The 18,467-nt window shown below is 42.8% G+C and overlaps 1 protein-coding gene across 1 annotated transcript in view; it reads left to right on the top strand.

Annotated features, from left to right (window-relative positions):
* The window catches only part of KIF13A (kinesin family member 13A), a 205,489-nt gene that overhangs the window by 94,206 nt on the left and 92,816 nt on the right, over positions 1-18,467 (top strand). Inside the window, exon 3 of the mRNA XM_034985737.1 lies at positions 9,354-9,414. Within this exon, the coding sequence (XP_034841628.1) occupies positions 9,354-9,414 (61 nt within the window). The remainder of the gene's footprint in view (positions 1-9,353; positions 9,415-18,467) is intronic.

Genomic DNA, 18,467 nt, shown 5'->3' with positions numbered 1-18,467 from the left:
GTGGCTGGGGTTCACATGCAGTCGCTTCTCCCTATCTCCCCATCTCCTGTCTCCATTCCCATATGGGCCCCTTCATTTCTCCCTCTCACTGCTGTCCAGCTGTGTCTGCTCTCTGGTTCATGTGGTTAGAAACATGGCCTCAACATGTCCCAGATTTTACAACTCCAGTCATGTCAGAGAGACTGGTTTGGTTTCCTTTGTCCCAAATCCAAAAATCCCAAGTCAGATACTCGCTTTAGGACCAGTTAACTATGGCCAAGAGGTTAGGGAACTGAGTGGTCCACTTTGAGCCCCTGTGTGCTTCTTCCTGCCTTCTCCCCCGAGCAAGCATATATTGAATATATGATTATATATGCCCCATAAGAACATGGCAGTACCTCCTGGGAACCAAGTGGCTGGAGTGGTAGTTGTACAGTTCTCCAAAGAAAAGGTGCTATTTCTCAAATAAATAAGGTATGGGGTTCTGCCCCTCCCACCCCCCCCCCCCAAAAGGTGACTTTCACTACAGCTTCTTTCCATCTCCGTTGAGGCTAAGAATTAAAACCTTTCACCTTCATCATAATGATTTGCTAATTAGCCTCTTGGTCCCTGGTTTTCTACCCGTTCGGTCCAGCATCCACATTGCTGCCACAGTGATCCTTCCAGAGTGAGAATGTGGCCCCGACATGTGCCAGCATGCTAAAGCCCAGGCTTCTCTGTAAGGTGCACAGTCTCCCGCGGCTGGCTCGCCCCGTTCTTCACTTTTGCTCCCCTGCCCACTGTTCTTGCAAACTACTCCAGTCATGCCCACCTTTTCTCCATTGCTTGCCGGCTTCCCCTTTACCTGGAATGCCTTTCCTACTTGTCTTTTTAATGATCTGTCGAAGTTCAGCCCAGCTTTGCCTTCTCTAGAAACCTGAGCCTTGCCCCACTTCCTCCACCCCCGCCCCACAGTGTGTTCATCCTTGTAGGTCTACACTGTCTTCTACATACCACACTGTTCCCTTTTCTTGGTGACTTCCCTCTATTCGAGTGTGAGGGCTTGACAAGTGGGAGACTCTTAGCTCCGTAGATGCTTATGACAAAGACAAACCAGGTCTTTGAAGAGCCACCTCCCCAGGCACCCTTAGAAAGTCCAGCTGCCGTGCAGAGTGGCACTTGCCTACAGCAGATCGTGAATCCCCTGAGATCGGGAGCACTGCCTCATTGGCTCGTTGGCCCGTCGGTGTGCAGCAGATGCTGTTGTCTTGCGCTGAGCCTTTAGGATGCTGGACCTCTTCACAATCGGGCCGTACTGTGTAACTCAAGACGTTGTATGCCGTGCTCCTCCAGGCATAAGTGAAGAAGAGGATTCATCACACTGCAGGAAGACAGCGGTTCAGTGGGAAAGGGGCGTCTTTCAGTAGAACGCACCCGGAGTCAGGGCGACCGTGATGGTGAGCAGGAGCAGATATGCTCAGGTACAGTGCTGGCAAAGCTGCTCATGCAAATCGCAGCAGTCGGCAAAGGTTCAGGGGATCAGACATACTTCAGTGACCCGCTCTCCTTTCCGTTTCAGCCCAGCTTCTTCAAGGTGAACGACAGCCAACCCTTCTTTTTTTTTTTAATGACTCTTCACATCTCTGACTTAGGAGAAAGATGAAAGGGAAAAGTGTTGAAGCTTGGCACTAAAAGGAAAATTTCAACATGCCATGAAATACAGTAATTTTTTTTTCTTGGTCGGATTCAGTTCAATTCAGTGTGGTGAAATGTGAACAGATTTCGCCCTTGTCTTTCATATTAGTTGTGGTCTTCCAACTTGACAGAATTGAACATTCGCAAAGCAGTATTTATAAAACTGGAGAAATGGGGGTTTGCAAAGAGATCTCGGGCTTAGTTTCAAAGTAGATAGTTGCCAGGACAGGCTGTCGATAGCAGCTGGGTCTGCAGATGTGAACAGTGGATGAATTGTGCAAAGAGAGGAGGGTGGCCGTATAGAAAGAGAGGAGAGGAACACACTCCTTCATGCAAAGCAAAGCACGTCAACACAGGGTGGGAAGCCCTTCCCATTCTGGATTTGGGAGGTAGGGGTGGTGTGCTTTGCATTGATACTTTTGCTACAGAGCTCAGGAACTGTAGGATCTCTTCCACTCATGGCCATGTGCACTTTAGCTGCCTTTTTACTTTTCTCTCTTTACTTGATTAAGCAAATCAAGCTATCTACTGCATCTGTACCTGTAGGAAGGAAAGAAATGAATCAGCACAGTCCCTGGCTTGGGGGAGGTCCCAGCTGGATGAGACTCTAAAACACTGAGAATGGTACCTGGTACATAATATTCACTCCACAAGTAGTAATTCTACTGCTGTCTGGGGAGAGGAGTCCACTAGTAGATGTTGTTAATGCTGATCATGGTAGCTGCCGACACTGAGTTACTATTATACACCAAGCATCGTATTGGCAGGTATTTTGTTTGAATTCCCACAATCCCAACTGAATGTAAAATGGGTAGTTATTTCAGTAGAGGGTGTGTTAGAGAGCTAACGCTTTTGACTAAGACAGCACGTAGGAGGGAAGTTGAGGAAACATTGGAGGAGGCGACCTTTGGGCAGGACTTGAAGAATGAGCTGTAGCCCCCTGGGCAGCGCGGTGAGGAGAGGGAGATAGTTACAGGAAGGAGGGATTCCTTCATAGGTCTGCATTCTCTTTTCTTCCCTTTGCCCCCCAGACTTCCCACTGTCCTTAATACGCCCAGAGGATTTCTTGGTCATTGGTGAGAACTCTGAGAGCTGAAGATCTGGCTGACTCTGGACATAATAGATGAATAGGGGAGCATGCCCCTGTCTTCTCGGGACAGGGGTGGGAATCCAGTAAACACACCTCATGTCTCTAGGGTGACACTAGTCTTGTCACTTCCACAGTTGAATGAAAACAGAGACTTTGACAAAGTACCACTGTGGTGTCTTATACGTACAGCTGAAGGGTACACCAACCAATGTGCGCTGTTTTCAGCAGCCATCGTATGTGAAAACAGGTTTACAAGATCATTTAATTAAAAGGAACTTTGCCAAGAAGTTGCTTTACAAAGTAAATTCTCAGTTTGTTTGTTTTTTTTTTGGTTTGGTGGAATTATGGACAATAAAACATTAGGAAAACCAAAATCTTGGCCTCTGAGAATTAATCACGTAGCAGAACAAAAGGAATGAATCTCTGTTTCTCTCTCACACACACGCCCCCACCACACATACACGAACTCTGGTTAGACAAATAAGAGATTCAGAGTAGTAAGTATCCTTAAGAGAGTTTTCATAAAGAAGGGATATTTGAGGGGTGCCTGGGTGGCTCAGTCATTAAGCATCTGCCTTCGGCTCAGGTCATGATCCCAGGGCCCTGGGATCGAGCCCCACATCGGGCTCCCTGCTCCTCGAGAAGCCTGCTTCTCCCTCTCCCACTCCCCCTGCTTGTGTTCCCTCTCTCACTGTCAAATAAATAAATAAAATCTTTAAAAAAGTAAAAATTAAAAAGTGACATTTGAGATGTCATTGAAAGATTTTAATTTGGAGAAATTGAAAGGGAGTCGGCTTTTACTCACTGCCAAAAATCTGATGAATATGTGTAGAAATATTTCTTTTTTTGAGATATTTTATTTATTTGAGAGAGAAAGAGACCATGAGTGGTAGGGAGGGGCAGGGGGAGAAGCAAGCTCTCCGCTGAGCAGGGAGCCTGATGCAGGGCTCAATCCCAGGACCCTGAGATCATGACCTGAGCCGAAGGCAGATGCCTAACTGACTGAGCCACCCAGGCACACCTAGAAATATTTCTTTACATAAAATTAAATTATCTTGGTATAATTGGGGTTAATCACTTTCTGCCTGGAAAAGGGGGTATGAGACATATTAAAATAATTGTTTATGTTGTTATTTTTAGCTAGACTATAAACAACTGGAGTACAAACAACATGCCTAATACATATTTGAGTTCCAATTGACAGGGGTGGCAAATAGTTATTTGTTGATCGCTTTGTGGATTAATCATTGTATAACTGGAGAACTTACTGGTGAATGCACACAACTAGGAAGGATGAATGGAAGATAGTTGGAATTGCAAGTTCCTGCATGTTTGGCTTTTATGGGTCAGAAAATGATTACAGATCATGTTTCTTAGAACGCCGATGCCTTCTGGTTCTTCAAGGAAACAAAGAAAATTCTTTCTTGCATTTTTAAAAAATTTTTAAAAATTTTAAAAGTCTTTCTTGCATTTTTAAAAATTTTTAAAAAATTTTTAAAGTCTTGGGGCACCTGGGTGGCTCAGTCGTTAAGCGTCTGCCTTCGGCTCAGGTCATGATCCCAGCGTCCTGGGATCGATCCCCGCATCAGGCTCCCTGCTCCGCAGGAAGTCTGCTTCTCTCTCTCCCGCTCCCCCTGCTTGTGTTTCCTCTCTCGCTGTGTCTCTCCCTGTCAAATAAATAAATAAAATCTTAAAAAAAAAAAAAATTTAAAAGTCTTTCTTGCATTTTTAAAATTTTTAAAAATTGTATTTTGTTGAAATGCCATCAGACATAGGACATTTAGATAGGACCAGAGTTTGACTATGGTGAGGACATTTAGATACGACCAGAGTTTGACTATGTTGCATCCTGCTCCTAAGTCCTGGGGCTCCTTTGCCTCAGAATATGTATCAGTCAACACATTTACCTTATTAAGAACAGCTTGTTGTAACTTTACTAGATGTTCAGTTGTTCACAAAGATGCAAAGCTAACATTTTTAAGAGAGCGATGAAAGTGGAACAGACGTGAACAGCAAGCTGCAGGGAATTAAATGCTGGTAGGAGTTTTACAAGTTGCAAACTAAGAGGAAGGAGTAGGAGTTTGAGAAGGTAGAGTAAAATTTTCTTGAAAACAATGAAGATAATGGCTTTCAGATTTTAAAAACAAAGGGAGATTATCTGTCCTTTTGACTCTATCTAATTGAAGGCTCTTGGAAGGTGTGGGTGCCTTTACAAAAAATGCTCACAATGTGGATTGGCATTGACAAAATAGGAAATTAATTTTTTTTGTCAGTTGTATGCATTTAAGAAGTCCCCCATTCCCATGCTCCAGTTGGGATGCTAGTAACTTCGTAATGAATAGATGAAATATGCATTTAGGAATTTTAATGAAATGACCTTGAAGTCTTAAATAACATATTTCTTTAATATAATGTGATGGCTTTGAAAAAGATGAATTTTTTTTTTTTAATTTGAGGTGGTCATTTTCTAAGGAGTAGCTCTCAAGAAAATGGTTTTATTCTCTTTTGACATGTCAGTGGGTTTTGTATTGGAAGAGCAAAACTTCTCTGAGACCAAAGAAAATCATGTCCCCTTTTGTTATAAACCTTTTGTGATTAAATTATAATTAAATTTGGCCATGAAAAGAAGGATAATAGTTTGTGAATAGTGTATAGGACTAACAAGATTGCAAGAGAAATGATTGGACTCCATAAGACAAATTATTTTGAATACCCTTGAAACTGTTTTAATAACAATCATAAGAACTAATTGTTCTAACAGCAAATAAGTGTTCTAATCTCTATGCAAGCTACAAATTATACATGAGCCATGGAATAACGGTGCCAAAGTGGACCCTAGTGCTCATCTCATGACCAGATTTGTACTTGACCATTGAAGGAACCAAGTTCGCTCAAAAACATGCATATGAGGGCTGCCTGGGTGGCTCACTTGGTTAAGCTTCCAACTCTCGATTTCAACTCAGGTCATGATCTCGGGGTCGTGGATCAACGTTGGGCTCTGCACTCAGTGGGCAGTCTGCTGGAGATTTTCTCTCTCCCTCTCCCTCTGCCCCTCCCCCTCCACTTGTGCACTAAAAAAAAAAGAAAAGAAACATGCATATGAAAATAATGAAACATCTAAAAATATATCTTGCAGTTGAACTTCTTCTTTTTTTTTTTTTAATAATTTTATTTATTTATTTGAGAGAGAGAGAGAGAGAGCACAAGCAGGGTGAGGGGCAGAGGGAGAAGCAGGCTTCCCGCTGAGCAGGGAGCCCGATGTGGGGCTTGATCCTGGAACTCCAGGACCATGACCTGAGCCAAAGGCAGACGCTTAACCGACTGAGCCACCCAGGGGCCCCGAACTTCTGCTTCTTCATACCAGTTTTCACATCTGTTCTGTCCTCGTGTCTGTGTTCCAGCTCCTTCTCCTGGTATGATGTTTGTTTACTGAGAAAATGCTACTTACAGTGGTTGCTCTGTATGAGATCCTGACCCAGGCATGATGAGGTTCACGAAACATAGTCCCTGTCTGCAAGGAGCTCACGTTGCAAGTGGAGGGAAGACCCACGCACGGGAACTGAGGCATCCAATAGAACCACATGTGAACTCCACAGGAGCTCCGAAGTCAGTAGAATTTCATGGAAGGGAGGATCACTTGTAGCCTGCATTAGAGGAGAAAAATATAACAGTTTTTCTGTTCACTTGCCTTGAGTTTTAGGGAAATCCCTCAGACGTCTGGGCTTTAGCTTTCTGAATCGCAAATATGTACTGCATACCTGTACTCCATGGTTTGAGATATGGCCATTCTAAAATGCCTGTGATCAAAGGTTGTGAAATTCGAGACATAATTCAGGTCAAGGAGAGTTCAGTATTTGGCAAGCAAAAAGTAGTCCTTCACCAGTCCTATCATGGGCCTTTCCTCCTCTGCGGAATTTTTGTTTTGTTTTGTTTTTGTTTGTTTGTTTGTTTGTTTTTAAAACTGCTCTGTGGGATTTTAACGTTTGTCTGAATTTTAGGAGGCAGATGCTTAAAATGAAAAATTTTGTTTTCTCCCTTTTTATGAGCAAAACTGACTTTATTAGCTGCTAGAAATGGACGTTGGCACAGAATAGGGAATGATTGTTACTGAGAGGTAGACCCCCAAAATTTGGGGAGGATTCCATTTTATTTCAAGTAGCATAACTGTGACTGTACTTCCCTCACTTTCTTGCTCTGTATACAAAGTAGCAAATGGTTAAAAGAAAGTTTTAGGTATGAAACATCAACATATGGGGAATAAATGATATTTCACTGTATATAGCAACTACTAAGAGGAATTCACTGAGACTCTAGAGGAAAACAATGAAGATAATAGAAAAATGGAAAATAGTCTCTCTTGGCCATTTAAAGTAAGGAGAGTTGACTTAGGTCAAAAGGAAGGGAAAAATGTCCTGAGAATGGAACTTAAGTGTTATAAGATGCCATTAAAGCTAGGTTGTGGAGGGGGGTGGGAGGATGGGTTAGCCTGGTGATGGGTATTAAAGAGGGCACGTTCTGCATGGAGCAGTGGGTGTTATGCACAAACAATGAATCATGGAACACTTCATTTAAACTAATGTTGTAATGTATGGGGATTAACATAAGAATAAAAAAAAAAAAAAAAAAAGCTAGGTTGTGGAATCTCCTTACCTGGAAACGTTTGAAAACAAGTCAGATCATCATGTCTCAGGAGAAGTTCAGTGCTGCCTAGAGGCAGGAAGATTAACTGGATTTCGCCTGTGTGGCCTCTCGAGTCACGGGAAAAGCCCTGAAATGCAGTAAATATCCCACACTCTGTTGGCTGAAACTACTGTTCGTTGTAACCTTGGTTACTGTAAGACCAGAGTGAATAAGTGTGTATAAGTCGCAAAATTTGAGTTTGGATTTGAGATTGATGATGCAAGCTGTGTACCTTGTATGTACCTGTGTCGGTTGTTAACAGTGTGCATGCAGGTCTGAAACTCTTCAGAACATAGCTTAGTCTTTTTAGGATTTAGAAAGTACCTGCTTTCTTGCAAGGTCTCAGTACCATTAATCATTCAATAAGTAGCTATAAATAACTACTGTGAACACTGTAAGATACAAGTATGAATTGGGTATGGTTCCTGCCTTCAAGGAACTTCGTCTACCAGTGGAGGTAAAACATATGCATGGATCACCTACCCTGATAAATGGAAAACAGGTCACTGGTATAAGAGTGGCAAGAAAAAGGATTAAACAGCATTGTAAGATTTCAGGGAAGAGAGAGAATTCCTTTGGATTTAACTGAGAAGTGTTTCCTGGCGGAAAATTGCGTCAAAGCGGGCCTTAAGAAATAGGAAGCATTTTGAAGGGTGTAAATGAAGAGGAGGACAAGGACGGGGTGGAATCGTTCCTCCCATTTCCAAGGTACAGACAGGTTCAGTGGAAGCATAAGGAAGCTGGGGGACAGGGGCTGGAAATGCCTCATTGTGGCCCGTATCAAATGCCAGGTCAAAGAGTTTGGGTTCTGTTTGCTCAGTGCTTGTAGTCCCTAGGAAATGATTAAGCACTAGAGGGTTCCTGTCTGTGGGAGGTCTGTAATTTGCTGTTTGGACTGCCAGGGGAAAAGGCTATAACAGGGAGCCCAGGAAAGTGGCTGCTGAGTCCTCTGAGCCAGAGTTTGCCAAGGGGGTACACCGAGAAACAGTAGTTTCAAGGCATGTTAATAGGTGTTACTCAGGAAAGGGTCTCTTCCCTAAAATGAACTGGAGAAATAAAAAATTAAGCATTTAAATGAGTTTCTTTGCTGGATAAATTTTCAGAACCTTTAATATTGAGAATTGCCTTGAGGAAACAGGCAAAATGTACACCATTGGCAACACAGTTGAATCGTTTCTCATGGAATATCTCCTGAAACGACTGTTTCTTGGGGCACACTTTGGGGAGCATTGCCCTCTACATCTGCAAATGATGGCTGGAACATGAGTGGTGGTCATATGCATGGAAGCAGAAATTGGATGAGAATCCCAATGCAGGACACATCAGCGTTTCCCAGTACATAGTGGTCATTCCGTAACTCTACAGAAAACGAATAAACCCAAGAGTGAGTTATCGGTTTGGTAACAAGACCTGGCCCAAGGTGGTATGCTGAAACAGAGAGAATGGAGTCCAAGGTGGGAATGTGGGGAGTTTGGAACTTTGGCTATAAATGGTACCATCACAGAAAGCTAGAAGGAGGTGATTAAAACGCAAGTTGATCACTTTCATGTTTCTAGCAAAGCCTGGGAATCCAGCCAAGGGCTTCAGCAGATGCGGGAACTGTGGACTTGGGTGAGAAGTCATTGTTTTGGGGTTGGTTTTTTTTTTTTCTTACTAAATGTATCATTAAAAATATTTTTTTGGTTAAGATGTCTCGTTCCCATTCTGGATAAATAGCAATTTTCGTATGCAACTCACTCTAATACAGTAAGATAACCAACAGTTTAGTCCAAAAGAAGCTTTAGGATTAATAAAGCATTAAATCTATAGTGTTTTTTTCTAATCAGACAGTAGCAAGAACCCTCATGTTTATCAGCAAATCTTTTTTTTTTTGTAGTCTGATTTACTCATAGAAGTTAATTAATCTTTAATAATTTGTTCTTTCATTCAGGTTTTTGCCTTTGATTATTGCTTTTGGTCCATGGATGAATCTAATACTACAAAATATGCTGGTAAGTTGGCTCTCTCTCTTCACTTGATTTTTGGGCCTCAGTCCTCTTCGTCTGTTTTCTTTATTCGGCAGTTCTGTTTTTCCCCATAAAATTCACATTCATTCTTTCCAGTTCTAGCACGTGGCTTTGAAGTCAACAAGATTTGATTTCAGGATCTGTCTGTGCCACTAATTTGCTAAGAAGTCATGGACTGGTTTTTTTATTTTTAAGCGCCAGGCTCTTTCCCTGTAAAGGGGGTATTAGTATCTTCAGAGGTGTTCCAACAGTTAGAAATACTGGGGCACCATCTCCAGCTAGAAATGGTAGCTGTTGGGATTACCACATGAAGAAGAGGTTTAATGTGCCATGTCATTCCTTGTCACTGTTTTGGAAATTCACTGTCCATTGATACGAGCAAAGCACAGATGCTGTTGGTTTCCACGACCCACTCACGTCCTGAATGTTCTAGTAGTCACTGGTGATACAAACTACACAATCACAGGGAAACATGACCTTCCAGCCCCACGTTTTGCTAGTGTTCCTTCCTTGAGGCATTGCATCCCTATTCCATTGAACACAGATGACTACTGATTTATTATTTGGTGAGTCTTGGTCCTTTTAAGGAGTTTATCACAATTGCTTTAGCTCAGGAGGGAAGCATTTCTGTTCATGAAGGAAGTTTGATTACTACTCTTTTGATTGTGTCCCCATTTCCTTAGGTATTTAGTCTTTTTTTTTTTTTAAGATTTTATTTATTTATTTGACAGAGAGAGACATAGCGAGAGAGGGAACACAAGCAGGGGGAGTGGGAGAGGGAGAAGCAGGCTTCCCGCGGAGCAGGGAGCCCGATGCGGGGCTTGATCCCAGGACCCTGGGACCATGACCTGAGCGGAAGGCAGACGCTTAACGACTGAGCCACCCCGGCGCCCCATTAGGTATTTAGTCTTTTTTTTTTTTTTTTTTTTTAAGATTTTATTTATTTATTCATAAGCGACAGAGAGAGAGAGCGTCAGAGGGATAAGCAGGCTCCCCACTGAGCAGGGAGCCCAATGCGGGACTCGATCCCAGGACCCTGCTCTCATGACCTGAGCCGAAGGCAGACGCTTAACCATCTGAGCCACCCAGGCGCCCTAGGTATTTAGTCTTAATGAATGTGTTCTCCTCATTTCTACTAAGAAGAACATCAGCTGAATGACTTTCTCATTTGCTTTTTAAAAAGAATAGTGAGGGATGGATGGAGAGGATGCAGGTCTTACAAGACTAGAAAGCAAAAGGAGATCACTTGCTTGTAGGGAATTTTGTTTCCTGACAATGCTTTGCTTGCCACATAAAGCAAACTTGTTGAGAAATTATTCGATATACAATTTTTTCAAAAGTTAATCTGAAACGAGGGAAATTTCTTCTGTTGCTCACAGTGAGTAAATGAGCCTTTCTTTCCAAACATCATTCCTACACCTTTAGCAAATATATATCATTGAAGTGAATAAGTACTTCTTAATGTTGGTTGTAGTCAATTTGTCTTTTTATTGGCCCATTAGCACTTTAGACAATAAATTCTACAGAGTCTAGAACAGTCTGCTTTGAGTGTTAGCCCAGTGTGTATTTTGGTGTTGGGTGTGTGCTTTTGGATTTAAATAAACTACAAAAGTAAACGATTTCCTACTGTAACAGAAACAAATGCTGTGGCTATGCAGAGCTCACTCTTTGTTCAGCTGATGTTATTCAGGATACAGCCAGAGAGATGTTCCTGAAGTAGAACTCTACTCAAGGACTCCTCACCACTTAGAGAGAAAATCTATTCTCCTTGGACTACATGTAGGGTCCTTTATTATATATCCTCCATCTACCTTCCTCATCCTCTGCTCCGTGACTCCCACCTGGCCCAGGGCTGTTCCTCTTCTATAACCCAGGGAGCCAGCAGGTCTCAGAATGGTTCCTTAAAGGATCCACAAAACCCCTACTGTGTGTGCAGCCTCGGAAAGCCCTTGAGAAATCAAAAAGTTGGGTGGAAAGCAAAAGTGTGCATAACAAACAACAGTAAACATTTTGAGATAATATTGAGTTAAACTGTCTGTTTTATAGATTTTGAGTGCTATAGAAAACCCAAGGAAGGACAAAATCCGGAAGGGCTGAACAGAATTCTGAAGTCTAAACTGAGCTTAGTGTAAACTGATTATTGGTTGACTGATACGGTGCAGAACAGGGGCCACTGCAGTGATGTGGTTAAAATAATGCTTCAGGGAGGTTGTTTTTCTTTGTCGTGTCTTCTAGAATCACATTCTTCCTTATTGTCCACAGAGACCATTCTGGTCTTCTGCACTGTATCAACACATATCCCTGAATATAGGACAAACTTTTTGTTTTTTTTAAGATTTTATTTATTTATTTGAAAGAGAGCACAGAGGGAGAGGGAGAAGCAGACTCCCCGCTGAGCAGGGATCCCAATGCAGGACTCATCCCAGGACTTCAAGATCATGACTTGAGCCAAGGGCAGACACTTAGCTGACTGAGCCACCCAGGTGCCCCACAACAAACTTTTTTTTTTTAAATGGGAAATAACTTCATTTAAAGTACAGATAATAAAATTGACATGTGAAACTAAAGATTTCTGGAGCTCTGCGTTACAAATACAAATACAGAAATATTTAAAAAGATAAAAATGATTTTTAAACTTACTGAGAGCCTAATAAATTTACTACTTTTAATTTGCATGATCACATCAAATAGCATGTTCCATTCGGCCCTGAAATACAGCACTCTCTCGGCTCATAGAGCAATGTCTATTTATAAAACGTGGGGAGAAATTCTTATTCTTTAGACAGCCCTATTATTGTGCAAATACAATGACCACCTTAGCAAAAAGTAAAATTCTTGCTAGCTGTTCTCAGGTTTGTTTGTATCCATTGTAAATAATCTGCCTACTAAGTATATTACTGGTAGATTTGTTGATTGGTTTCATACTAACTTGATTTCCCTTCTCTTCATTAAAAAAGAAGTTGCAATTCCTTCTTAATGGTGAATAGAAACACTAAGATAGAAGCCTTCATTCTCTGATGGGAAGTAGAGGAAATGGAAAAGGGGGAGCATGGATTTCCTGAAACCGACCTATTTGTCAGGCTCAGTGAATAATGGAATCATTGATACCGACGGAGAGCTCTCGAGGGGGCTCTCAAAACTTGGGGGGCAGAGAGAAGGAGGAGGGGTAGGGGGGAGAGACTTGAAAGCACAGGGATTGAGGGAGCCAAGGGAGGCAGGGCGCTGAGTTTCATGCGGTGTGTCAGAATGTTCCGTTTGACTATTTGTTAAAAGTGACCGCAGCGCCCTTCGCTCTCAAGCTGTCCCACGTAGAAATACGCAAGTCTGTAGCATGTTGGGTGGCACGGCAGCGGGCTTTTGGAGTGCTGCGAGGGAGAGTGTGGGCTCCGATGTCAGACCGCCCGGGGAGCCACCGAATCTCACTGCCCCTCTGTTTCCTCACATGTTAAATGAGGATGATAATCATTCCATCTCCTAGGGTTGATTCGATGACCAAATGACCTGTCCGCGGAAAGTACGTAAGCCACTCACTATTTACCGTCTTTGTCGTGGTCACGTTGTCGCAGTCCTGAGGGTAATAGCATCAGCTCTGTGGAAAGAGAACGCACTGGAATTGACGAGACTCAGTTTTGCCACCAGCTGCTCACCTTTGGGGATCTGTTTCCTCATCTGTGGGAGGAGGAGACATGGCCCAGGGTGATCTCAGACCCCGTCCTCTCGCTCTCTGATAAAGCATGAATCAGACACTTTATGTTGGCCACACAGCTGTTGTAATGGACTTTTCAGAGGCAAGTCAAAGACTTGTTTGTTAAGCGGTTTGAATTGCCCTGAATCAGGCTCTGAGACGTTTTACATTTTAACTGTATTTATTTCTTATTATAACCTTTGGGTTAGGTAGGCATAATAATGCTTGTCTGGCAGATAAGTCTGAGTCTTTAAAGCAAAAACGCTTGTGCCAGGATGAAGAAAACAAAAACGAAACAAGTGACCTGCAAAAATGAGGGACCCAAAGCTTGGCGTATTTCTACGTAAACTCTCATCTTCCCTGCATGGATCTTCGTACACACAGACGTAGATCCACATTTAGGACTATAAAGCTATTGCAGTGAACACTGACCACACTTGAGAGTGTCATACAGATAATAGATCTTTGTAAATGGTTAAATCACTGCCGATTATAACTGAGGCCTTCTTGATAATGAATCAGTCCATGATTCATCACTGCCTAAAATGTGCCATGTTGGTAAATAACAGTGACTTCCAGTCCCCTTGGTTTCAGTTTTCTTCCTAGTGGGGGAATATTTTTCACAAACCTATTTTTCTATAGATCTTCATGCCAAAAATTAAAACCAATCTGGTGAAGGCCGCCTGGCTGGTTCTGTCGGTAGAGCACGCGAATCTTGATCTTGGGGTTGTAAGTTCGAACCCCATGTTGGGCATAGAGATTACTAAAAAAAATCTGTAACCGACTGAGCCACCCAGGCACCCCAAAAATAAAATCTTAAACCTGTCTTGGGGTGGCATATCTGTGGATCAGTGCGGATATGAACATTTCCAGGCCCAGAGCTTCTAAACTATTGACTTAGAAATTATATAACAATTTTCACCATATGGCGTGTTGCTCAAACTTGCTGAAGCCGTGTGTTTTCAGGCATTGTTAATGCCCTGCAGTTCAGGAGAAAGGTTATATATACGTCTGATTCTTGTTCTGCTCGCGTAGCTTTGTGCTGTGTGCATCCGAGCCGTGAGCTGTTGCCGTGTTTGATTCTGTTCCCATGATGGGACGTTTTATGTGCCCAGAGGTAGAAATAATTTCTCTTTCACACTGTTTAACGGAAGCAAGATTAGGAACAAGATAAGACATTTGTGCGATTATTGCTAATTGAAAATTTATATTCTAAAAGCCAGCACTAGCCAAAATAGAACCAATATTTTATCAAAGTTCCAAAATACTTGCTTTAGCAAAGTTGGTTCATTCTTTCATTATTCAAGTATATAAGAAACACTCAGCAAGTGCCTTGCACAGAATAATTGTGAGCTGTTAGGTTTATCAAAACCATAGATGTTTTCCCTATGGTTATGAGAAGCAGTAGCGGTTGATTCTTTGAAAAGTTTGGTGAAATGGAGATTCATTATAAATGATGCATGCCATCTTAAAAGACACAAAACAGTCTAAATGCAGAGTACTTCTAGATTTTTCTTTCTCTTTTATAGTCTTTTGTAAATTGTCGTACCCATCCCAAATTTGACAGTTCTTTTAGCGACAGCCTTATCAGGTTGTTCCCTAAGCATCCAACTTCATTTTCTTAGAACCAGCAACTGTCTTTTTACATTTGTTAATGAAATTATGTAATTAGAGAGAAGTACAATTGACATAAACCAGTTTAGGACCAAACACAGCTGACCCTTTGTGAGAGCATAGCTCAGCTGGTGGGAGTCCAGAGCACAGCCTCCCAGCTGGGGTGATGTAGGGTTCAGTGGGCGCGCCTCAGTGTCCTATGTTATAGATGGAAAAGATATTGGTGAATTCAGAAAATTGGGTAAAAGTGGAGGTCAGTGAAGAAAAACTTTTCTTCTTCTTTTCTGTTTCTGTATCACAAGAATCTTTGATGTTTACTTTCAAGTTTACTCATGGTGGGGTTGTTTTTGTGTTTGGGTAAAGTCTGCCAAGTGCCCACATTGAAACCGTTTGAGTTCACATCACTGCACTCCTCACAGACGTTTCCTTGCCCAGTGAGGTCATAGAGATGGGGGGGCCTTGACTTTTCTCTGGGTTAGGCCAGCTTTACTAGTGAGAAAAACTTCCCTGAAATAAATAAGCTAAGCTAATATTGTTAGATTTTTTTAAAAAGAGAGAGTGTGTGTAAATGTGTGTATATAAGTATGCGTGTGTGTGTGTGGATGTATGTATGTTGTGAGTGTGTATATTTGACTATGAGTGTGTGAGTGTGGTGAGTGTGGGTGTGTGTAAATGTGAGTTAGTGTGTGTGTACATATGTGTGTATATGTTTATGTGTGAGTGTGTGTGTGTGCTTTTCTCTTACTTCTACTCCTAATTTTTTTTAAAGTAGGCTTCATGCCCAGCGTGGGGCTTGAACTCATGACCCTGAGGTCAAGAGCCCCGTGCTCTACTGACTGAGCCAGCCAGGCGCTCCTCTACTCCTATTTTTTAATCCCACCCAGCCCCACCTTCTTACAGGCTTTCCTTTCTTCATCCCCATCTATTCCTTATTTATTGGCACCCAAAGACATCATGTAACTTACTGAAGGGTATGTAGAGAGGTGGGTAAGAACCACAGTAGACAACAGACTTGGGAGCACCAGGTTCCCCACACGCTGCTCATCCCTTCACCTGCACTGGGTCATTTAATTGTCAGAACACCCAATCACATAGAAACAATTATTGCCCCCATTTTGCAGATAAGGAAACTGCTCCATGGGAGAGAGCTGAAAAGCAGTCGTAAATGTGAGTTTTAGGCAGTGACAAGTTTGTAAGAAAATGTTATGGATTCTCCTGCAGTCCCAGGCTGTCCTCTCTTTTCTGCCACCCCAAAAGAGCAGCGTCCGGCAATCACGTTGCAGTACTCTGGCTTGGAAGCCGGTTAGGAATCATTCTGATAGCATTCTCCCTCCTGTCAGATGTTCTCTGGAGTCCCCTTTGGTTTGAGCTTTGTTTTAATCTCCCCTCGAGTGCTGTGAATACTGTGCTCCCCACAGTCCAGAAGGGATGTTGGGGCCGGCATGTTCCTGTACCACTGAGAACATATTAGACAGAAATGAAGAACACTTACTTTCCCAGCAGATGCTTTAAGTGAAAACACCCTACGGAATAGCTCAAAAGACATTCTCTATCAGAGTCCTCACAGGCCAGGTGGCTTCTTTGCTTCTTGCATCCTGGGCACCAATATCTGACCCTCTCCTCGGTGAGTCAGCCACCTGACTTGCCAACAAAAAAGGAGCCAAGGTTCACTGCCAGTTCATGACTCGTCCCAGCGCTGTTGCTGGGGTGGAAATGTCCATCTGGGTGAGTCACCCTGTGCCATGCTGCAAGCAAGACTCCCAAACACCGCGACGCTGATCGCCCTTGGACACCACTGTGGAAAGTGGCCCCACATTCTCCTTTTACCCGCATGGCCCAGTTTCTCAGGATCGTTTTACCAAGCCCCTTAGTGGCAAACTTCTGTAGTTGATTAAAATGTAAATCTAGTGTCACCAGGTCAATCCTGAAAGGCTTCATTTTTGGATCCAAACTCTGTAGTTTTTGGTCATTTAGCTTAACCAAGGTTTAACTTCCCCACATGGGACAGTTTCTGAGTTGCCCTATTTGGGAGAGGGATTTGCTGAAGCCTGGTCCACGTTAGGCATTTCTCCCCACTGCACGTATATGTGGAGAACCTGTCCGGTCTTGCACTGTCCAGGAGCTCTGATTTGGACCTAGGCCACCTGCCAAGCCCAGACTCATCAAAATCACTGAGGCTGTCAGCCCTGCTTAGAGGTGGAAAAACATCCTCACCCAGCAAGCAGACCCAGGAGTCCCACATCACAAATACTGAGCTCAAACATTTTTTTCCCCACTCTAACTCCAAAGAGAAAAGACAGGAAAACAGGAGACTCTATTTACAGTGATAAAAAGTATTGATTATGTTGAAATCTTGAATGCTTTTCCATGTTCCTGCTTTAGAAGATGAGAAATATTCCATGCATATGTCCTGTCTGACCTTGTATTGCCATGCTTACTGTTTTATTCAGCCATGATCTCTATGTGACCGCCTTGTTTAATGTAGATTTTAAATAAGACAGGGGTTATGCCTTCCCATTTTGTTCTCCCATTTCTTAGAACACAGCCCCCTGTAACTGACCCTGTGCCTCTTTGGTAGTCAGGTGTTAGGCATATGAATGGTACGTGCATTTTCTCTTCCATCCCTGGTTGATCTTCTTCTGCTCAGGGCCCTGCTATAGAGAGAGAATTACCTTGGTTACTCAGTTGCCAACGCACACACGTAACAGCTTTGAATACGTTGCTGCGGTCCCCAACAGGGACAAGTGATGCACGAGTGTAGAGACTCAGATCTGTATTATATATGTGACTTAGGGTTGGGTGGGTCAGGTGTATAACCTTGGTTGCAGAAATTCCATACAGGGGTCCTCTCTGCTGTTGTGATATTGTATTCCAGATTGCTTTGGGCATGCCTATGTGTTAAGACTTACGCATATAGTTTGTGTGTGTGTGTGTGTGTGTATGCACAGTTTTAAGCATAAACCCCTATATACAGTTGTAAGCATAAACCCCACAGGGGAAATTGGCATCTCCTTGGTCATGGTTATTAACAAGTGAGGTCAGGTTTGCCCTGTGGATTCCCTGCACCAGACACACGGAGCTGCCATGTGTAGAAGGATCATGTGCTGAAAAGCCACAAGCCTCTTGGGTTTGACGGTGCTGTGGCTTTGCTTGGTTTGTCTGGGATAGAAGCAAATACTCGTAGATCCTCCTGCTTCCCACACGACTTTTGAACTTTCCCTCCGGCTGGTGCGCATTCCCCTAGACAGACAGCTGCTTTCTCTTTGAGGGTGAGGTATGGGCAGGAAACATGTAGGTGAAAATATTGCATCTTTTGGATCAACGAGACTCTCCTTAACAGACCATATAAGGGTCTTTGATATTTAATGTCTTCTCTCTATCACAGAGTGAAGTGTACCCCCATTTGTGTGTCATGGAGAGCTGGTTGTGTTGGGGAGGACGGGAGGCTGTATAGAGTCCCCAGGGCATTTTTGGGCTTTGGTCGACAGTCTGACCCTTTTACAGTGGTTTCCTACCAACCCAGTGATGCCCTTGAAAGTTCCCAAACCGAAGCATTGATTAACTATAACCCCAGCCAAGGAGTTCTACAGCTCAAAGGGCACCAGTTAGAAAAATCAGGGGAAATGTATAGAGGGTGTTTCTATTCACGGTTCTATTGATAGGATTTATAATGTTGGTTTTTGCCCCCTGTACCCTTCCAAGATTATGTTATGAAAGAAAAGTAAATATTTTTCCTCCA

The sequence above is a fragment of the Mirounga leonina genome, unplaced genomic scaffold (assembly GCF_011800145.1).
Source record: "Mirounga leonina isolate KUSES-001 unplaced genomic scaffold, KU_Mleo_1.0 Mir_366, whole genome shotgun sequence".
NCBI classification, from domain to species: Eukaryota; Metazoa; Chordata; class Mammalia; order Carnivora; family Phocidae; genus Mirounga; species Mirounga leonina.
This window is presented reverse-complemented; position numbering and strand designations above follow the sequence as displayed.